Source organism: Chlamydotis macqueenii, chromosome 6, assembly GCF_036417535.1.
Source record: "Chlamydotis macqueenii isolate bChlMac1 chromosome 6, bChlMac1.mat, whole genome shotgun sequence".
In the NCBI taxonomy this organism is placed as follows: domain Eukaryota; kingdom Metazoa; phylum Chordata; class Aves; order Otidiformes; family Otididae; genus Chlamydotis; species Chlamydotis macqueenii.
Genome location: NC_141561.1, coordinates 25,456,552 through 25,477,807, shown reverse-complemented (window position 1 = coordinate 25,477,807; position 21,256 = coordinate 25,456,552). Strand labels below are relative to the sequence as shown.

Here is a 21,256-nt window from a genome sequence, read left to right as displayed (position 1 = left end):
TGCTTCTGTGTGTTAACATCTGCTGTTTTGGATTCCCTGTGTCAAGAATACTTAGTCTGAGTTCTGAGGTCATCATCTTTTTTTTACTGTGGCCCTGGAGGTGGAATGTAAGTGGAACCTCAGGTAGTAGTACAGTGATCCAGTAAATCCAGCTTTACAACTCATAAAGTTACATGCCACATGAAGCAGTGCTTTGATTCAGTAGAAACTGATGCTGATGATTGAAATGTCTTCAAAAGATTTTGATGGGTTAAGGAATGTGGCTACTAGCCGCCTGGCTCAGGTGTTGTCTGTTCTCCCACAGCTGACACAATGCCAGTACAAACTCCATCTCATGTGCTCTGCTTATTGCAATAGAAATGCAATTATTTGCCCTTTCTTGATCTGAATCAGATTTGTACTGGATGATCTGGTAGTACATAGTTTCAGTATTAATGATGGCCAAAATAATGATCTTGATCAAAGTGGTACAGAGGCCATATTCTGGACTTCATTGTTGTTGCAAATATAGATTAATCTTTTTATTTTTTCAATAATATTTTTTTACTAGATGAATGAGGGAAACGAGTGAAGAAAGAACATGATGTACAAAAATGCACTAAATGCAGAAGTTTGCTCTCTTGACTTTGTCACTTCAAATTTATGTGGAATATTTACTCTTCCACCTTCACTGAAACAAAATAATCCACATAGACTTACCTACTACCTACATAAAGAACATCATTCTTTAGTATTGCCATGGAACTAATATCACTATGCCAATGCATGAAGTTCTTGGGTGCTTAACATCCATATGTTTCAAAAAACTTTGTATAGATAAACGGTATCTGCCTACTAACTGCCTTGCAGACAAGTTACCCTGAGTTCCAGGTGCCAATAAAGGCTGTATTTGTCATGCAATGTGGTGAGCTTTATAGTTGTTAGAGTGGATTTTTTCTTCAGTTGCTTTAGTTGTGCTTTTAAAATACAGTGAATATTTTTTTTTCAGTACAAGGAAAACAGCCAAAGTTCATACAAAAGTTTGGACATACAACTCTACAAGAAGGAGAAGATTTAATCCTACATTGCACTATACACGGAAAGCCCAAACCACATGTCTGCTGGATGAAAGACAATGTTCAAGTGGCATCTGGAGACGTTAGTGTATGTTCTGATGTTCTTGAAATATTTATTGGGAGAAAGATAATATATTTTACCTTATGCTATTAATAATATCCTATGTGCATTCTATTGTTTTACAGGTTGAGAAATTAGGAGATACCTATTACCTTTTAAAAAGAAATGTAGCCCTTGCTGATACGGGGAAATATATCTGTGTTGCCAGCAATGAAATCGGAAAGGCACACTGTTCTGCTTTCGTAACAGTGATAGGTGATTCCTCCTGCCAGCTGCATGCTTTCAGGCACGTTGTTGCCATATTAAACGAGCACTCTGTTTCCACTTACTAATGTACATGTTTTGTTTCAGAGAAAAATAAACCCCCAGAAATTTTCACTGTAGCTCAGACTAAATCAGAATGGGAAGATGGATACTTTTCAGAAGTGAATGTCACCACAACTGAGCTAGTAGAAGCCCACAACGCACATGGTGTGCGAGATCAAAGGCCGGTGGCTAAACATCTCCCAATAAGGTAACTTGCAGCTTATTCTGTGCTACATCCTGTAATACTCCAATAGCTGTAAGGACCTTAATTTGGAAAGTAGACATCAAACACTCTTCCTAATCCTATGAATTTTTGCATAATGTAAATGAAGTGCATAATATAAATGAACTGCATAATGTGTGACTGCCTTTTACACTTTATTCTTCAGCAGAAGATACGCAATTCTATTAGATGAAAGACCATCTAATATCAGAGAAAATGAAGTTTGTGCAATAAGGTATATAGTTTAGTGAAATATTGTTTTTAAATCTAGGTGTCTTAATCTAGATATTAATGTAAGATTGAACAGCTCAAAGATACAAAGTATTCCAGCAGTTCAAATTTATACAGTGAAGTTTCAATAACAGAATACGTAAACAAAGTTTTTTACTAGGTAAGCATCTCATTTAAAAGAATACGTAGCAGTCCTAGTAGTGTAGGAACAGTTCTTGTTCATTAACTGATTATCAGTGACAAAACTTCCCACTGTGCAATTTCAGAAGATTAAATTGAGATATATGAATAGTCCTTGTGGTGACTTACTGCACAAGGTTAAATCTTGCCTCCTGAATTTAGGCTTTGATAGCCTACTGTAATTTATGATGCTAGAACTGCCTGTCTTTTGAGTAATTTATGCAGAGATGAGAGAGTCTTTATACCCTGTGACCATTACTAGTTTGGTTTACTCTGCTATTAGTTCACTGTTTCACTGGAAACATCAGATAAGGTAGCACAGGGACATGGATGGGGATGAGGAAGACATTGTGTACGTAAAAATAAGACTTGCTGTCAGAGACTTTCCATAGAAAATACCTTAACAATTCTATTGAAAATGTTTATTACACAACTCTGAAATTGGTAAGACTGTTGTACAGCGAAAAGCTGTTTTCATGATGATACAGTAAAATAGCTTACTTTCTAGAAGGTATGTGGAGCAATGTAAAGGAAAAAAGGCTCCAGGAATCTTATGACTTTAAAGAAGTGGTGGTTAATGTGACCTGGGAAAGTGGTTGAGGATCTGTGGGGTTACTGTCAGGCTAGTCTTTTACAGTCTACTCAAAATGTTAAGTTTACAGTGGTCACATAAAAAAAGCATTTGTTGCCTAAAAGTGTCTGATTTTTTTAACTTTTCATACATAGCGAATTCTGTGGCAAAAAGCCATAAAAAAAAAAAAAAGACCAATGTTCTCTTGTCTTTAAGTGCTTGAGGTTTATCTATCTAGACGTAGAAAAATATGTAAAAGGAAAGGGAAACTGTTGCGTATGTTGATTAAAAAGCTGTTCACATTTCATCATAAGCACTTTCCCTCATGTCCAGCTGATCAAGCATTGATCCTATATATTTTTTCTTTTTTTTTTCTGCATTGTTGTGAGATAGCAGATAATCCAAAGCAAAAAATTCAAATGCAAGATCATGTTCATTTTACTTAGGGCACATAGAGAATTCAGTATGATTTAAAAATTTAGATCATGCAGAAAGGTAAAATTTCTCCAACTTTTTGTCATCTTTTCCATTCTTTTTAACTAAAGCGCCCTTTGGTTATCTGTTATTGTCAGTAAGATGACTTTTAGGATATTCTATATTCTATCTGGAATCACACGTGATCTGTAATCACATATTGTCTCAAGACCACAGTCAACCAACCACCACAGTGTTGCTTATGAAAGGGAATGCTGCAGCTGCCACCTTTAAAAATATAGGCAATATTAATTGACCATTTTTAAACAGGTTTAAAGAAAAACTCTGGCTTCAAGGAGTGTATCTTGAACTTGAGAGGCCACAAGAGATTAGCTTTAGTTTGGAACATGATCCTGTTCTTCTCCTGCCTGCTGCAGAAGATCAGAAAATGGACTGAACTGCAAGATGTGAAGATGTTCCTTTTGTTTGCTGTGTCCATTAGTAGATATTGGCCATAGGTGAGGAGAAGATGAATCTTTGAGTGCTATTTGATTTATATCCAGGTTACAATTTGTATGTGGTTTCTTTCTAAATAAATCATTAATAAAATTTATGTGTGCACAGCATTTATTAGACAGTGATTTCTAATTTCTTGCGAGTTTGTTCTGGTTTGTTGGACAAGTCTAACAGAAGATGATGATGGAAAAAAGAGACCTTATCCTTTAAAATTACAGATCTCCGTGGTGGTTTATCAGTACCCACTGTTTTATTCTTCTATAAATTCCATCAGTGCCATAAGTTCCATTAATAGTTCCTCCCACTAGCTTATATAGAGAAGTCAGACACAAATGAATAAAGAATTAAAACAAAATGAGATTGTAACTGCAGAATTCTCCAGCTTGTTAAATACAGTATTCATTACCTTATTTCTAACAGCTCTGAGACGTTTTGAGGATGCTGGGCATCAAAAGGAGTGGTTATTAATAATAGCAAACATTGTCTAATGCATGCTTAGTACCAAGGATGTCTTCAGGGAACAGAGAGTCTCTTTAAGGCAGCATAACAGAGAAGTCTTCCACTATATTACTTCTGCTTTCAGGACTGGATTACTGGGATGAAGCAGTCTATTTCCAGTTGACGCATGTCATTACAGTCCAAAGGAGTGGACTATGAAGCAATGCCCATGCTAGTTTCGAAGCACATCCTTAGTTTAACCTAGGACTTCCCAATGATAGAATTCCTCAATACCCACAGCATCTATTCAGTATATAAAGAAAACCTGAACTGAAATTGAATTTTTTTGATCGTAGGGCCACCATTAGCATGATGAAATTTTTGTCTCCATCTCTTGAATTCTGAGTCTGTCTTTTTCACTTTACTGCAAAGCTCCTTGCAGAGAACAAAGGAAGACTTTTGTAGTGTGGTCCATTTGCAACATTGAAAAAAGTGGTTCAGAAACCACCTCATTTTAGATGGCTGTTTGACACAATAACCAAAAGAACATCTAGTTAGACTTGGAAGTAACTGTTCTTCAGCTTGGTCCTTCTGATTCAAGTTTTCAAAGTCCTGCCTAGCAAATGATTCAAACTACCCAGACATCTGCTTCAGTGCACTGCGTATGACTAAGCTAATACCACAGGTACGTGTGCACTGGGCAACTGCCTGTTGTGCAACGTTTTGTCATTCTTTATATAAACATTGGTTAGACCCGCACTGGGTTTGTACACCACAGCAATACATTCACGCTTCTCACAGAGAGCAGACAGCAAGTGCAACATCTTTATACTTCATCCAGGTAGATGTCATATGTGCAAAATTGGGATTGAAATAACACTTTTGAAAGCTGTTTAAATCATAATAGCAAAACATTAAACATTTGTCTCCAATTAGATGCAAGTTGGCTGGTAGAAACTTAAACTACAGACAGAGAGGAAATGAGCTGAAAAAAAATATCATGTACATGTCTTCACCTGATCACACAAATCACTTGCTTGACATTATGGAAAAGTCAATGGCATCCTGCCCACATAAGAGTCACAAGGCTGTGTCTGTGTGCATGTAAATATAGCAGCAGAGGACTGACTTTCTTGCTCTGCTTATTTACCCTGTATCTCTCACAAATAATTTTTTTTCCGAAATGGAATGGAGACAAATACCAAACATCAGTGGATCCCATACAATTACCTTTCTGCTGACTAAGCCGCTCCTCTGTACATGTTACTCAGATTTAAAGATTTCGCAGAAAATATTGTGTTTCCAACTGCAGTCACATTCAGAGGACTGACAAAGTACGTACCAGATATCCCTCCAAAACTGCAAAAAAACTGAAATGTATGTTCTTTTATCAGCTGGAATTCATAAGTATGGCATATAAGATTTCCTATTTAAAAATCCATTCTGTAAAAATGAAAACATAGAATTCGGTGCCTGCTGATCTTGACTCCTCAGCAAATTGAAGGCATTGGGTTCTTGCTTTTCCTCTTGATTGTCAGCCTGTAAGAACAACTTGAACTTCAATATTTGAGGTGGGCTTTTTTTCCTCTTGATTCACAAAATATGAAATAAAAAAAAAAGTGTTAATGCTTTTCTAAATAATACATGAGGCAAAACAGAAATTACATACCTTTTCTTACCTATGGTTTTCTTACAAGATAGTGGAAAGCAGTGTTTGTAAACAGACAAACAAAAAACCTGGCAACTTTCTTTTGCCAATGAGGAACGTAGCGATTTCTCCAATCTCCAATCCCAGGGAATAGATCTGTTATCAAAAATGGTAAGTGTTTTTGTTTCTTTTCATTTTGTAGTTCATAGATGCCCATGAATTTATTAAAAGGTCTATGAAATGTAACATGGGGTATTTGTCTATTAAATTCTAAGGACTATCTCAATGTTGGTTAAATTTGCCCCCAGTATTATGATTTTAATTATTGTTTTGTGGAAGTAAGTGGAACAGTTAGTAAATATATTCTTTATTCAGGGTCTCAGGTTTTGTTAATAGGGCCTTGCTTTCTAAGATGAGGTGTTGAGTAAGTTATGTTTTTATTACTTCCTTGTTCCACATATGTAAAAGTGTGGGGATGATATCTATAAAAAATAATATACAAGGAAAACTTGAGAAAAGTAATGTCTGAAAATCTCCTCCTTATATATTTCCAAGGAGATTACATGGGTGGCAACTATCAAAGTGAAGTTAGTGAATATAGACTCTGAAAAATATTCCATACCCATTCACATCTAGTCATAGTTCCCAGTAAGTTTTTCCTATGTGAAATAGCTACCGTAGTTTCAAATATTCCTTAGTGCTTGTGTTATCTTTTCTACTTTGGGAGCAACTGACAGTGCCTTGTTCAGTAACCATTCAGTAAAACTTTTTTTGCAAGCAAGTTTTAGTTTGTATTGAAAAAGATTCATACATCTTGCGTAATGAGTTGAAATAGCTCAAACAAGTGATGTTAGCAACTGAAAATGCTGCAGCATTTCAGAAGCCAACTGCAGCACACTAACGCGGCTATTCTTGTGAATATAATGCATTTTATAGCCTTTGTGTAAGGTTCTAAAGGTGTCATTACAAAGTACTGTTTGTAGTATTTCTAGGGGAAAGGGAGTTGATTAAGGTGATGGAAATGCATTTTGATTTCAGGTCAGGATTTAATGGTGTAACTTTAACTTAACTGAGAAGAATTTTTTAGGTATTTCTAAGTTTAAAAAAAAGAAGATGGGTTGGGAGAAGGGAAAGCAGATTTTTTTTTTTTCCAAAATGGACCATAGAAAACTGGAAATTCAACAAAGATTTAATACTAAATAAATTTTGTATTGTTTTTTGTCAGTTCTATAAGAATTTTGGACAGCACCATATTGACGGGAAGTTTTATTCAATGGGACCAAATTATTTATTTCATGACTCCATTGGTTCTGCCTATTTAGTTGGGAAGCAGAGTGAGATAAAAATAGTATATGAAATGAGATATAACAGACATCGTATAGGAAAGAACAGGAGAAAGAGTGAAGGGAGTGAGGGAAAAGGGAAAAAATAGAGAAGGAAAAGGGAAAGATACTGATTCTTTTTATACATTTTGCAAATTAGAAAGTGTAGATAGATTAAAGGACTAGGAAAGAAAGCAGGGTTTATGCTATATTGACTGTGCAACTACAGTTGCACAAATCACATTGAAAACTTGCTGAAGTGGCAGTTTGAAGTTTTCAATGTTCAAGAAAGAATGAATTTGTCTTTATGCTCTGACTAGCATTTTCAGATTTCAAGGTATCTTCATGTGGGTCTAGAAAATAATCATTCCTTTTGTGCAGCTCCACTCATCAAGTCAATAGGGTTATTAGAATTAATCAAAGTGAATCACATACAAAGAGGTGGCTGGTATCTACACCACAATGTATCATTGTGTTGAAGATTACCTGCTATTTCTTAAGTGTATTGTTGGCCTACAACGTATGCATGCTGCAGTAACATTGGCAATATAGTTTATACAGGAGCAGACTGAAGTAAATGCTGAAATTTTCATAATCTCAATTTGTATGTATGCCTGGAAAAAAAAAAAGTCTTTGTCATTATCTGGATCTGACTTTTGTTTGATCCTGGAGTAAAGAAATAATGTCATTTTTACCAGTGGTGTCTTTGCTGCACAATAATAAGACTGATGTAATTCTGCTTTTTGTTGTGGATAAGACTATGTGACACTAAACATGTAGAAATAACACTGGGCTGATAGTTATTCTGTTAACATAAGACATGCGATATAAATAACTTGTATTTTCTTGAGAGCATGAGAGAAATATGTCTGTGTTCAATTTCAGTTCTGAATTTAGCAGCAAATTAAAAAGTTGAGAAGGTACAAACTTTTGTTGGAATGGAAATATATTTAGCAGTGTTCAAAAGGAAATGTAAAATTTCCCAAGGAAATAAATGGGAAGGAACATATCTTTAAAATACAATTTATTTGGGTTATGTATTTGATTGCAGTAAAATTTTTTCCTTGTAAGTTTCTATTATTGTCATTACTTGTTGACTTGATTGAAATAGAAAAATTTGAACTTCTGACTATCTCATAACTTCAAAAGTGACAGTTTGCACATTTCTGTCATTTAGAAATTATTAGATGTTCATAAAATTTTTCATTCTTTATTTGACATAGACAACATAATGAAGGTGGCTGCAGATACTAACCTGTGTTCTTTCTCCAAGTTTGATTTTTCACTGAATGCTTAAGTGTTCAACTACAGAGAAAAACAGCCATCTGGTAATTCGGCAAGTCTCTATTTAGAATAAAAAAATCAAATACCCTTTGCACAAATTTCTTCAGATATTTTGTGTCTTTTAGTAGAAGCTAACCTGTCCTCCACATTAATGCATAGGGTTACATTTGTTATCATACCAAGTCTTTAGACAGAGAGATTAGATGCTCTCACATCTAATAGCAAGAAGATTAAAAGTGAGCCATAGTACTCTGATTTTCAACCTCTGTGAGAGTCCAGACCCTACCAGTGTAGAGACTATTCCTCAAGTTTCTCTTGCTATTGTTACTGCTGCATGCCAAGAGTAGTTGTAAAGTTGGCACCTTCTAGGATGGATAAATTAAAGGGCAGATCGAATTTCCAAAGTTACTTTATGAGATCACAGCAATGTCCTTTCATGTTTCTTTCAGATCTGCAAAGTATAATGTAATACCCCCTTGCAGTAGCCATAGCGGTGGTATTCTCTCTCCATGGCATTTTCTGGAGCTCCTGCTGGAGGTTTCCTTCAGCTCGTTGATAGTACAAAACTCCAGCCTGTGTTTACTTCTCTAGTTATCCTCTGGGAGATCCTTTTCAATGTGGGTCTTGGTAACAGCAGACTGAAGTCCTCCGTTTACTGAAACAGCTAAGCACACAGTTGACTTTAAGGGCATAAGTAGTCTTATCAGCCAGTTATGTGCTTTAAAAGTTTGCTGGGTATGTAATATGTATTCTACTTCATAGGGAAGGAAAAGGATTTTTTAATCAGAAAGCAACAATGGAAACAGGCAGATGTGGTGTTATGGTAAAACATCTCCAATTCCAGCTATAGACGAGAGTAGTCTTCTAACTCTGAGCTCTGTTTCGCAGACAACCGATCTGATGGTGCAATTAGCTGCAGAGTCAGATGAAACTGGGCTAGTGGAAGTTCACAAACTAATATGCCATTACATGGATGATCCACTCTGTGGTCTACACAAGGCCTCCACAGGTCTAAAAAAAAAAAAAAGTTAGGCTTAAAATCTGCTTTTTTAGAAATTACAGTAGTTGTCTTTGTTAATTTACTTTCACAAAATTGATATTTCTGCACTTTATATGTTTTTTTTTTTTTAAGCTTAACTACTTGGAACATCCAACAGAAAAATTGTGAAGGAAACAAAAAAAAAAAACCCAGAGTGCCGAATCTGTGTATTACCAAATACAGTTTTGAAATTCAAAGTTATGGAAAAAAAAAATTAAACAGTGTATTTTAATAGCGTGCAGCCACATGTCTGAGCTCAGCTTACTTATTTAGTCTGGTGATTGACAGATGCATTTGGTAGCTTCTTGGATGTTTTATAATGAAAGAAAGTAAGGCTAAATCTCACTGATATGACTGCTTCCGTTTTGTTCATATCTTCTGCTAAAACATTTATTTATTGCTTTCTTCATCTTGTGCTTATGACTTAGGAAATTTACAACAGCTTGTAACCGCACAATACAAATGAAATTGAATTATAAATCAAAGTCTTTGGAACAGATGATGTTTCCTCAGTGAATCTCTTTTGTGCTTCCAAAAATAGCGTTGTCAGTCAAACAAACAGGTGGTGTATGGTTACACAGAGTAGGTCCCCTCTCACAAGATACTTTCTTTCAGGAAACCAATCAGAATTGGCACCAACATGATGAGGCAGACTCGTCAGCTGAGTTGGGGTATATAAAGCAAAACAACTATGTTAGCACTTCTGAGCAGTCGTGCATTCCCCGCCTCGCCTCGGGTGTAGGGATTGCAAAAAAACAAAACTACACTGTCAAGACTGTGTAGTTTTGTTTTTATGATTAGAGGCTCTACAATTCTCATGCTGGGATTGTCTAAAAAAACCTTACTCTGGATAAGGACGTCGTTCAAGAAGATTTCGTTGGGCTTAGCCCACTCTTACAGGCACTTTGAGAGATCAGGTTAGTACCATGTTTCTGCTAGTGTAATGAGTATTTTATCAGTCTTTAATAATCCTGATGTGATCTGTTAGTTATAAATTTGCTCACAGAGGGGTATGGGTTTCAGACGATAGATATGGAGCACTTAAAGTCTCTGCCAAGATTATGTCTTAAATTTCTGTGAGTAAGTTTTGATAACACTCAGCAAAAAGTTTTGCCAGTATACTTACTCTTAAAGACTATAGAAATTAAGATTTGGAAAGTGCATTGAAACGTCTGCTTAACTTAAAAACTCCTTTCTGTTGGGAGTGTTCAAGGTTATGCTACTGAGAGATAAACTGAGAAGCTCCAAGAATAGCTCTGATAAAATGCATATGGTATCAGCTAAGCGCTGATGACTTTTTAAGGGAATCAACTGCTAAGGTGTCGATTACATGGCAGCTCTGGAACACTTGTCTGCTGTCAATCAGAGTTGGCAAGGTTATTTCTGGAACATGACATTTCAGGCGCATACTTCCAATTCTAATTATACAAGAAGCCTTATAAGAGCAGATCTTCATCATCGAAATTTGCCTAGACAATGAAATATATAAACTTTGTGTGAAGTCAGTGACAACTCCACTTAATTAAATCATTTCCAGTCTATTCCAGAGTCAGGAAATTACATGTATATATTAGCTTTCATAATGTTTAATTATAGTGTAAGATTATTTACATATATTTTAGTCAATCTTCAAAACATAGTTATAAATGAAACACATCTTAGTGAATTATATGTGACAGATAGCTGTCTTCATCTTCCTTTGAGAAAACTAGTGTTGTGTTAGGATGAAATGTTGCCTCATTTCCCCCCACCCTCCAAGCTGAAAAACTTTGATAAAAGGCTGTTCCTCTGTTCAAGCTGGAACAAGTATCCCAATAACTGGTAAAGGCAATAAAAAGCGGCTCAAAATGCCAATACAAGATACAGTTATGTCCTTGTGCACTTATTGTATGTAGGTATCAGGCAGTGATTTTAATGAAGGAATTCACATCATGAAGAATTTTCACCCCTTTGAAAGGTAGTATAAATTTTGCTCATAGTGAAAGAAACTTCACTTTCTTATTAATTTTTAAGTTAAGCCTGAGACTGCCACAAAATCAGGCACAAAAGCCAAAGTAAACAGCAGTACATATGTGAATGAGATTGATTTGAAAAGATTATGGGGTTAACCCCTGTTTGGTAAGACATGATATGGTCTCGGGGGATTTTTTAAATTAGAAGAATTATAACTTTAATAGGTGTATGTTATTAGTGTTAAGAAGATACTAGCTACATTTTTGAAACTTGCATAATTCAACATCAGTAAATAAATATGTTCACACAAATATGAAATGCTCCTGATATAGAAGCTTTTCTAGTGGCAGTGTGCTATTTCAAAGTAGGATCTGGTGGCACAGGAAGAGAAAGCAAACTGTTTTTCTTTCAGATTTCGCATGGATCTGCAGTTGTTCAAACCATCAGTGTCAGTGGCTACCTTATATCCTAGCTCACATTTCGAAGGTGGCTGTCTTCCCATGTTCAAAATTCCACTGAGATACTCTCTAAGAAAGAGCAGAATTTTATCTGCATCTTTAATGTCAATATGCTTCAGTGTAAAATGAAATTATTTACTACTTACAGACTGCTTTTAAGAGAGAGCCTTCTTGCCTTTTTTTTTTTTTAATTATTAAAAGCTAAATAGATTGTAGACCTTGACATTTTTTTTCAATTGCTACTTAGGGACCTACTTGTCTTCCCATTGGAGAATGCAAATACTTTGCACTAACAAAATATTTTCAACTAATTCCAAAGCATTTTTACATGGAGATTATTTTCTCTTTAGGCAAAGGAGATTAATGGACAAATAGAGGCTAGATGACCTGCACAAGGTCATGCAATGAGTCAAGAACTTTGTCTCCTGCTGCATACTTGTAATGCCAAATCACAGCTTCACTAAATATAACAATTCCACATCCAACTCACTCAAGTGTGCCCTAAGAGTAATTTGCTATACAACGTTGTCAAAACCTGCAGTCTTCACATTTCACCGGGTCAATATGATTTAAAACTCAAATTAGTAACTTGTTATGAAAGTAATTACAAATATTCCTAAAATCTAGCAAGAAGGATGTGCATATAATAACAATTTAACCATTGATATCTAATTATGTGGTTTTTTTTCTTTCAGAGTGCCTGTAAAGATGACGACAAAAGCACCAACATTTATACAGCCGTTACAAAGTGTTGTGGCACTGGAGGGTAGTGCCGCAACCTTTGAGGCTCATATTAGTGGTAAGGTTTTGATTAATTATTGCAAGATTTATTATTTTTTTTATTATTCTTATAATTGGTAACGTTTATGTTAAGAAAAATGATAATACTTTTCATAGGTCATAATCTGATCTGAATGAGTAAAGATAAGTGCTGAAATGTGAATATATGTCCACATCATACATACTGCATAAAATTACAAGGCTTCCCATCCAATCCCCAAACATCCTGCCAATGAGACAGGTGTCTAATTCTCATGTATGTTAGAATCATCAAAACTGGAGGGAAATAGCATTAAAAGTATATACATAAAAATACATACTATGCTAATAAGGGAACTTCATATAAGTGCAGAGAGAGTAATCTTATTTGGATGATGATCAGACAGCATGAGGAGTCAAGGTGCAAAAGGATTGGCATATGCTAGTTCTTCATGGACCTAGTGCTAAGCTTTACTCTGGCTAACCTCTATTTCTGCCTCCTGTGCCCTCGAGTATACTTAATTCCAGAGTTCTGACAGGGTGGTTAAAAGCACAAAATCTAGGTCCGTGTAGCCCCTGAAGAGGGTAGAAAATCCTAGTTTGCTGGATAGTAGATGTCTGTGGTGGTCATGATGCTAGTACAAGGCTGGATTAATAAAATTTACGTTGTTGATGCAATTTAAAGATGCCACATAACTTTAAAGGCTATTTCATTTTCCCAGTCTACACACTATTAAAACAGCCTGTCTTGTGCAAAACCCCATGCAAATTCCCGAGATAACTTTACCAGATAACCAATACCCTGTTCTAAGAGTTCCTCTGACCTTGGCAGTGACTAAGGAGAAATGACACATGTTCCTGCTGATGGAATTATATTGTCTTACAGGCATTAGCAATGTGATGATCCAAATACCATAAAACACTACCCAGATACTCTGTGACAGGTGCAAACACATGATCTGTCCAACTATAAAGATCTCTGACATTTATGGTCCACTGTCGTTCATCCCTTGGTCCCTTTGGATAACAGTAGCTTACAGAAGGTTCATACAAGGTGTTTGAACATGCCCTGTTGTCTATATCCATTATATTTTTTCCTGCTTTATTCTGTTATTTGGTCCTCTACTCTTCAGTTAATTGCCCTGACCTTCTCTTGTTGTCTGTACACTGTAAATTTTCTGATAAAAGTTTCTTTTCACTTATGATTACAATAATTGTTGTTACAAATATATAAATATATAACCAGAACAAGGTCGGACACTAATATTATGGCTAAATGTGTGATTTTGGCTATTTTCATTTGTGTGATATCATGGAGTACTTGGGAGGGGAACTTGATTTCTTACTAAGAGGAGATATAGCAGTTGTTCTAATAGCATATACTCTATTTGTATTTTAGTCCCAAACATCACATGAGGCCGTCTCCTACTATCTTTATTCATATTGTGGGATTCTGGAATATCTTTCCTGTCCCAAAAGCATCCACCAAGATTGACAAATCTGATAGCGGCTTGGCATTTAGTTTTTCTAATGGGTAAAAAATGTTAAAGTTTTATTTCTTTAATTGCATAAATAATGGACTACACAAATTTATTCTGCTACATTGTCTGCCCTTGCTATCTGTCATGAATTATTGTGAATTTGAAATTCAGACTTTCTTTTTATCTCTGATAATACTGCACTTTTATATGCAAGTCAAGTATTACTTCAGAGCTACAGCTCAAACATGAAGAGCCTGATTAATCTAAGAGTACCAAGAAGAGCTTAGCACCACCTGAGGTGCAATTTTGCGGTCTGTAAACTAGAAGAAATGAATTGTACTGTTGTATCAGATTGTGAATTAAGTGCCAGATTACAAGGGTTTGATATCAGATAAAAATACCCAGTACCTCCCCCCATGCTCAGAAAGAGCAGAACACACAAACCCCGTGATTAAAAGCAGTAAATGCCAGAGCGGCTAGAACATCGTCACAGGAGGAGCCCTGCTGGGTGCGCGGTGACTGAGGGGTCATGAGACAGCATGTCACTGTCAAGAAAGTCTGCAGTGCTGCTGGCATTAGAACTGCGCCCATCCTCATGTCTCCACAGTACTGATCAAGTATTGAATTTTTTCATAAAGAACTAACCTGTACTCCGTTTAAGTTTCTCTGAACAGATATTTTCAGGTATTGCCCAATTCAAGCCAGCCTTTACGCTCCGCATGTTGTTGAAAGCAGCACATAGCTTGTACACAGATTGGCAGTTCCTGTCACTTAGGTCATTGTCAGGACAATCTCATTTAATTCAATTACTTAAGCAGTCAGGTTGAGGCACTAAACGATCATTTTCTTCTTTTTGGCAACAATGCTCGAAAACACTCAAGGACAGTTTTAAAATGAAAAAGAATGTCCTAATAATTAATATTCAAATCATAGTGTAACATGTCACATTTAAAAGAAGATCCCTAATTCACATAGCCCAGGAAAAATATCTATAATTTGAGGTAGGTCTTATCTTTTAGTCCTTACCTCTGAGGCATGGAACTAGCAGAGCGCTAGTAAATTTGTGAAGCTGAGTTTCTTTTAGTATGAATTTGGGCTTGGATTTTCAAAATAGCTTCTGGCTTTGGATCCCTTGAACATACCAGTTTAAGACATCAAATTAAACTCAATTTTTAAAAAGGTAGACCTTGTTCAACCTGCCGCACAAACCCCTATATTTGCTAATCATCATATGAAGCTGCACCAAGAAAATAAAATATTTTGACAGTGGAAATTCACTATTGATAAAATGATTTTTAGTTGTTTAGCTTAAAACATCTTGAAACTCATTTGCACAAATGTTGAAGACACATAGCTTTGGAAGAAATCTGTGGGATCTTCTGGATATTCTATGTTTATGGTGATAATGCCCAAGTTGTTCTATACCAGTAGGACACTGAATTATATCAGCCTCATCAGACCTCCTTGATAACTTCTATCTCTGCAATTAATAATGCTTAAATGTACTTTTACTTTTTTGGTTTCTAATCCTCTCTAAAACTTGCCACTTTCTCTTTCTCTCTGTGTGTGTTGTTTCTATTTTACATATACCTAAAAATCAGTTTTTCAACTATGAGTAAAGTTTAAAACTTTCCTGACCAAGTCTGGTGTGATTACAGACAACCAGTAAAAGCTTCAATCTACATATCTCAGCTTCTCTTTCATTTCAGTCTCACACAGCCATATTTCTGGCACATTAAAATCTCAAATAATTACATGAGTTTATAGGAGGGAAACTCTAGAAAGTAAGCAGATTTCTGTGGTCCTGGGGTTTTCCAAACCTCAGAGAGTGGAGCTGGGAAAATTAGAGCAGCTGTAGTAAGTGCAGTATCAGATCTCATTCCTGAGACCCTGTGCAGTGCAACTGGTGATTTGGCTTGAGCGGAGAAGTACATGAAGTACATTTGCAGGGTTTTTCATTTTGGAGAAATGATGTTCTAGGACTACAAAAAAAAAACTTTGAGCTGGAACTGTCTCTTTAAATTAGCTCTTCTCTGTATGTGGCTCATATAATAATTTTACTTGTTCATGAAATGGATTTCAGTTTCTCAATAAAGTTGTCTGAGTAGAACACTGGGAATAGAATTTCCATTAGGAATCTAAAATCACCATTTAAAATTTAAAAACCAGCTGTAGATATAAGTGAAACTCTTCTGACCAGAAGAGTCTTGTTCATGACCCTGACAGCTAAAGAGTTATATATTTGAACAACAAAAGATCAGCTGATTCCAGCTGACTGCTTTCCACCAAACTCAAACGGAATTCACTACATTAAAAAGAAACAAAAAACCAAAACTTTAATAGCAGTTGATGTTAATGTCTACAACAGCCACTTTTACTGCCATTGTATTTTCTAAAATCATTTAATGTTACAACAATTACTTAACTTTGTCAGAAGTTCTGATTTTTACTTTATCTCCAAACTATTAGACTGGATAATTTTGTTAGCAATAAGCAATACTACTTAGATACTAGCAAGTTAAAAAAAATCCCTCATGTGTATCAATTAATCTCTCTCATAATTTTGCTGAACTTTTATTCCTCAACAGAATTGCCAAACACTACAGTCCACTCATTATTCAAGTGATTTCCTAAATGCAGTAGCCTGTGCAGTTGTCTTATTGCTCTGTGTATTTTAAAGACCTTTCTAAAAAGAAATTCCTTTACTGGTGTGCCCCTGGACTTATAACCGTAGGTCTGTGCCTATAACATTACACTCCACGATAACTGTGTATATGTGAGCGAGTATGATGGTAATTTTGGATATCGAGCATTGCATAGCATCTTAATCTCCTTTTGTGTTCTTTTTTCTTTAGGTTTCCCAGTTCCTGAGGTGAGCTGGTATCGGGATGGCCAGGTTCTCTCTGCTGCAACTCTGCCCGGTGTGCAGATCTCGTTTAGTGATGGCCGCGCTAAACTGGTGATCCCCACCGTGACAGAAGCAAACAGCGGAAGATACACAGTACAAGCTACCAATGGATCTGGGCAGGCAACTAGTACTGCTGAGCTACTTGTCACAGGTATCAAGAAGCTAAAGAAAAACACGTCTCTTTGCTAGCAATGTGAGAAAGAGAGCGATAGCAGAAGTGTCACAGAGAATGAAAAAAGTTTGAATTTTAAGTGTATGATCAGTAAAGAAATAGGAAACCAAATTCCTTTTCCTAAAGTAGTCTAGCGTTCAGCATATATTCTTACCAGTAATTTCTAACAGCATCCTTTACATCTTAACTGTGTGAAGTTTAATCTTGATGTTATAAACTCTTAATCATAATTGCAAACTTCTGGCTTAGCCCTGTATACTTCTGCTCATGTGATCTGTCACACTGGCTGCATTCAGACTACACATAAAAGAAAGGACAAAGTTTTGCAGGATGGAGCCCTTAATATATTTAATTATATAAATGATATTTAGCAGAATAACTCACATAAAAGGCCATATCTAAGAAACTATGCCTACTACCTATGTATCCCTAATTTTAGAAACATTTGCAATCATGGGCATAATCAGAAATACCAGAAATTTTAAAGAGATTAAAAAAGTTAAGAGCGTTTGCAGTTTCACAAATCTCTTCATGTTTTGAATGTCTGAGTATCACCTATCAATAGCATGTGAAGGAGGACTATACCTCGTGTGCTTCTAGTAATGAAAATATCTAGCCCTTACAGTTCTTTTAACATATATTATTTGTTTTTCTGTTTATTTCTTCAATAAAACTGCAGCTGGAACAGCACCACCAAACTTCTCACAACGACTACAGAGCATGACTGCAAGGCAGGGAAGTCAAGTTCGACTTGACGTGAGAGTGACTGGAATCCCTACACCTGTGGTGAAGTTCTATCGGGATGGAGTAGAAATCCAAAGCTCCCCCGATTTTCAAATTTTACAAGAAGGAGACCTTTACAGCTTAATAATTGCAGAAGCATATCCTGAAGACTCCGGTACCTATTCAGTGAATGCCACAAATAGTGTGGGACGTGCTACTTCAACAGCTGAATTGCTAATTCAAGGTAATGGAGTTGAAGTTGCAAGCCATGAAAATAAGAGAGCATTCATTGCTGTAATGGTACAATACACGCCACTTCATCAAAGTTATATCAATGAGTTAACTTGTAACTTGCTTCTCAAGAGTTATTAACTTACTGTCTTTAGTGAAATTTGACAAAGATTTTTGTCTGACAATTTAAAAGGACCTTTTCTCCAGCATGAGTCTTCCTTAAACTGAGGATACAGCAGACAGAAAAAAGTGTGGGATACTTTCAGTAGTTCTTGTTTTGTTCTGTAGATTTCTCAAAGTTGTATTTGTAAACTGACTGATAGAATAGATATATTAAACTGCATAACTGTATATGGTCTTGTGAATGAGCCTGGTAAGCATGAAGACAGTTCTTAGAGGAGAATTGTAGCAGCAAAACATTCTACCCAGAGCAGTCTTGCTTGGTTTTCCCCTCAGTCAGCCTTCCATAAGTTGTAGTAATTTGACATCAGGATGGATTTTGAGGACTCTACAATAAATGTGGGGTTCTTTTTTTGTTTGCTTGGGTTTTTTTTTCTAATGACATTGTAATGCAGAAATATTATTTCAACTGTTTTCACAATTATATGTCTATAGATACTGCAGGAAAAACGGATGATTGCTTAATTCTTTCTCTGTTGTTTATATACATTTGTATATAACTAGAATTGACCATTCATTTATTTCTGCAACTGCTTATTACTTGTTGCCATATGCAATTATCCTGACCATGATTTCTCTTCCAAAAGGTGAGGAAGAAGCCGTTCCTGCCAAAAAGACAAAGACAATTGTTTCGACTGCTCAGATTTCACAAACAAGACAAGCCAGAATTGAAAAGGTATATTTTTCAAAAACAAAGCAGGTAAGGCTAAAATGTGGATGATTAATTCTACAGTATCTTAGACTCTTCTCTTGGTTTCATTGTAGAAGATTGAAGCCCACTTTGATGCCAGATCACTTACAAGTGTTGAAACGGTCATAGAAGGTGCAACAGTTCAACAGCTCCCACACAAAGCACCTCCACGAATGCCTCCTAGACCTACATCAAAATCACCAACCCCACCAATAATTGCTGCAAAAGCACAAATGGCACGGCAGCAGTCACCATCGCCTGTTAGACAGTCACCATCACCTGTAAGACATGTCAGAGCACCAACACCCTCACCAGTAAGGTAAAATTATTCTTTCAAACAAGATTGCTTTTTGAATAGCTTTCACATGCAGCAATGCTGCTGTAGAATGAGAGCATAGTGTCAAATGGAGGAATGCACTGGCTTAATACTGACTGAGTTTATTCTGACTGTGAGCTATAATGTGCTGTATTTGCCACTGCTATAGACATGTATGCCTCTTATGTAAATTTTCTGCCCCATATGGAAGAAAATTCTTCCGAGAGTAAGTCCCATTTCATTGCTCTACATACAGCTGAAGTAGCACTCAAAGCTCCAAGTTGATGATGAAAGAGAAGCAAACAGTAGAGCATTTGTCCCTTGATTATTTTAGACAAGCAGAGAAAAGAGCAATGACACTGATGAGTGACAAACGGAATGGAAGGATATGTAAAAAACCATGAACGTATGTTCTATGTGTGTGCTGGTAGTGACTGCAGAAATAATGTTTTGAAGGTAAGCAAGGTAAATGTGGTTAAGGAAAAATGAAGTTCAGCTCTGCTGCGTAGAGAGTTATGAGAGGGAAAGTGAGTGATTTGAAGAGCAGAGCTCGTGATCTGGGAGACATCAGGAGCTCTGTGCTGAGAGGCCGGTGAAGAGAATATTGCTTTGGAAGTCCTGCAGTCTCAGCATCCTGAAGTACCAGCATCCTGGAAGGAACGTCTCCAAGCTGAGTGCTCAGAAAAGCCCCGTTTAAATTGCCAGAGCTAGGTGTGCTGATGAATTTTGCCCCATTGTGAGAATAACTTGCAAGGATAGTAAGAAATGGATTGATTGTAACTAGCACTAACTGCATAGATGAAAGAATAATTCAATAGTGCCATCTAGAGTGCCTACGGAACTAAAGTCTGTACTCCACTGCTGGTCAAACTGCTTTTAGACCTACAACACATTAGAGAATAAACCTAAAAATTAATATTATGCTGCTGCCCTCTACTGCTGCAATTTGTTAATGCTGTCTGAAAAATACATAATTTTAAAATTCCTCTCAAAGAAAATCTAGGTTAGAAAGCGTGTTAAAGCATTTTGAAAAATCTGCTAGGACTGGGGTTGAATTTTTTGAATATTAAAATTTAGAAAACTGCACTTCCCAAGTGGTTACCAGTTATTGCAACTGAGATTTATAAATTAAGTATGGAAAAAAATATAGACTCTGGTCAGAAGGTTGCCTGGAGTCTGAACACATGTATGTAGGACACATGGAAATGAGACATGTTGCAGGAGTAGATACAGTAATGTTGTTGCTAGGTGGCTACTACATGATGTTTTTACAAGAAGCAGTTACAATAATAATTTTGTCTCTCTACAGAGACCAGACCACAAATACAGTATTTAATACTCACAGCCTGTAAGCCTTTTCTATTATTCCTGTCAGGAGAATTAAGATAGAGCAAATGGAAACTAATGATGTATTTTTATATTTTAAATAAATGTCCTTGAGTGAAATGCCCTTTGACATTTGCTCCTATTTCTTTTTGAAAATCTAACTAAGCTACTGCAAAGATGTGTTACAGTTACAAGTATGACAAAAAACACACATTAGGCGTAATGCTAAAAACAGATAAGCATAATATACAAGTAGAACACCTCAAAAACTTTTAAAAAAATCAAACTGCAAAGTATTGAAGATAACCTAAATGAGGAGTGTATTCAAGTTCAGGCTGAAGTTGTTTATATAGTTGTCAGTGGATGACACTACATTAATTAAATTAACACTTTATTTTTTCATTAGGTCAGTTTCTCCTGCTGGAAGAATCTCCACCTCACCTATTAGACCAGTGAAATCTCCATCTCCAATCCGCAAAACACAAGTAGTGACAACAGCTGGGGCTGAAGTCCTTCCTCCTTGGAGGCAGGAAGGATATGCTGCAACCATGGAAGCCCAGATGAAGGAAACAAGAGTATCTACAAGCGCTACTCAAATAAGAACTGAAGAAAGGTGGGAGGGGAGATACGGACTCCAAGAACAAGTTACCGTTAGCGGTGCTGCTGCTGCTGAGGTTGCAGCTGGTGCTAGAGAGGTAAAGTCTGTTTTTGGAAAAAGCATTAGGTTTGCTTATGTTTGGGCTCACCACTGCTGAATAGATCTGCTAAAT

General features: G+C 36.2%; 2 protein-coding genes across 28 annotated transcripts in view; both read left to right on the top strand.

Annotated features, from left to right (window-relative positions):
* Positions 1-3,665, top strand: part of CCDC141 (coiled-coil domain containing 141) — an 88,600-nt gene extending 84,935 nt beyond the window's left edge. Inside the window, exons 26-29 of the mRNA XM_086750861.1 lie at positions 989-1,143; positions 1,242-1,371; positions 1,468-1,630; positions 3,372-3,665. Of these exons, the coding sequence (XP_086606987.1) occupies positions 989-1,143; positions 1,242-1,371; positions 1,468-1,630; positions 3,372-3,498 (575 nt within the window). The 3' untranslated portion in view covers positions 3,499-3,665. The remainder of the gene's footprint in view (positions 1-988; positions 1,144-1,241; positions 1,372-1,467; positions 1,631-3,371) is intronic.
* A 6,342-nt stretch (positions 3,666-10,007) lies between these two features.
* TTN (titin) overlaps positions 10,008-21,256 on the top strand; it is a 249,366-nt gene continuing 238,117 nt past the window's right edge. For all 27 annotated transcript variants that reach the window (XM_086750513.1, XM_086750508.1, XM_086750509.1 and 24 more), the window contains exons 1-7: positions 10,008-10,205; positions 12,395-12,498; positions 16,795-16,998; positions 17,699-17,986; positions 18,741-18,829; positions 18,919-19,163; positions 20,893-21,181. In XM_086750513.1, coding sequence (XP_086606639.1) covers positions 12,408-12,498; positions 16,795-16,998; positions 17,699-17,986; positions 18,741-18,829; positions 18,919-19,163; positions 20,893-21,181 — 1,206 coding nt within the window. In that variant the 5' untranslated portion in view covers positions 10,008-10,205; positions 12,395-12,407. The remainder of the gene's footprint in view (positions 10,206-12,394; positions 12,499-16,794; positions 16,999-17,698; positions 17,987-18,740; positions 18,830-18,918; positions 19,164-20,892; positions 21,182-21,256) is intronic.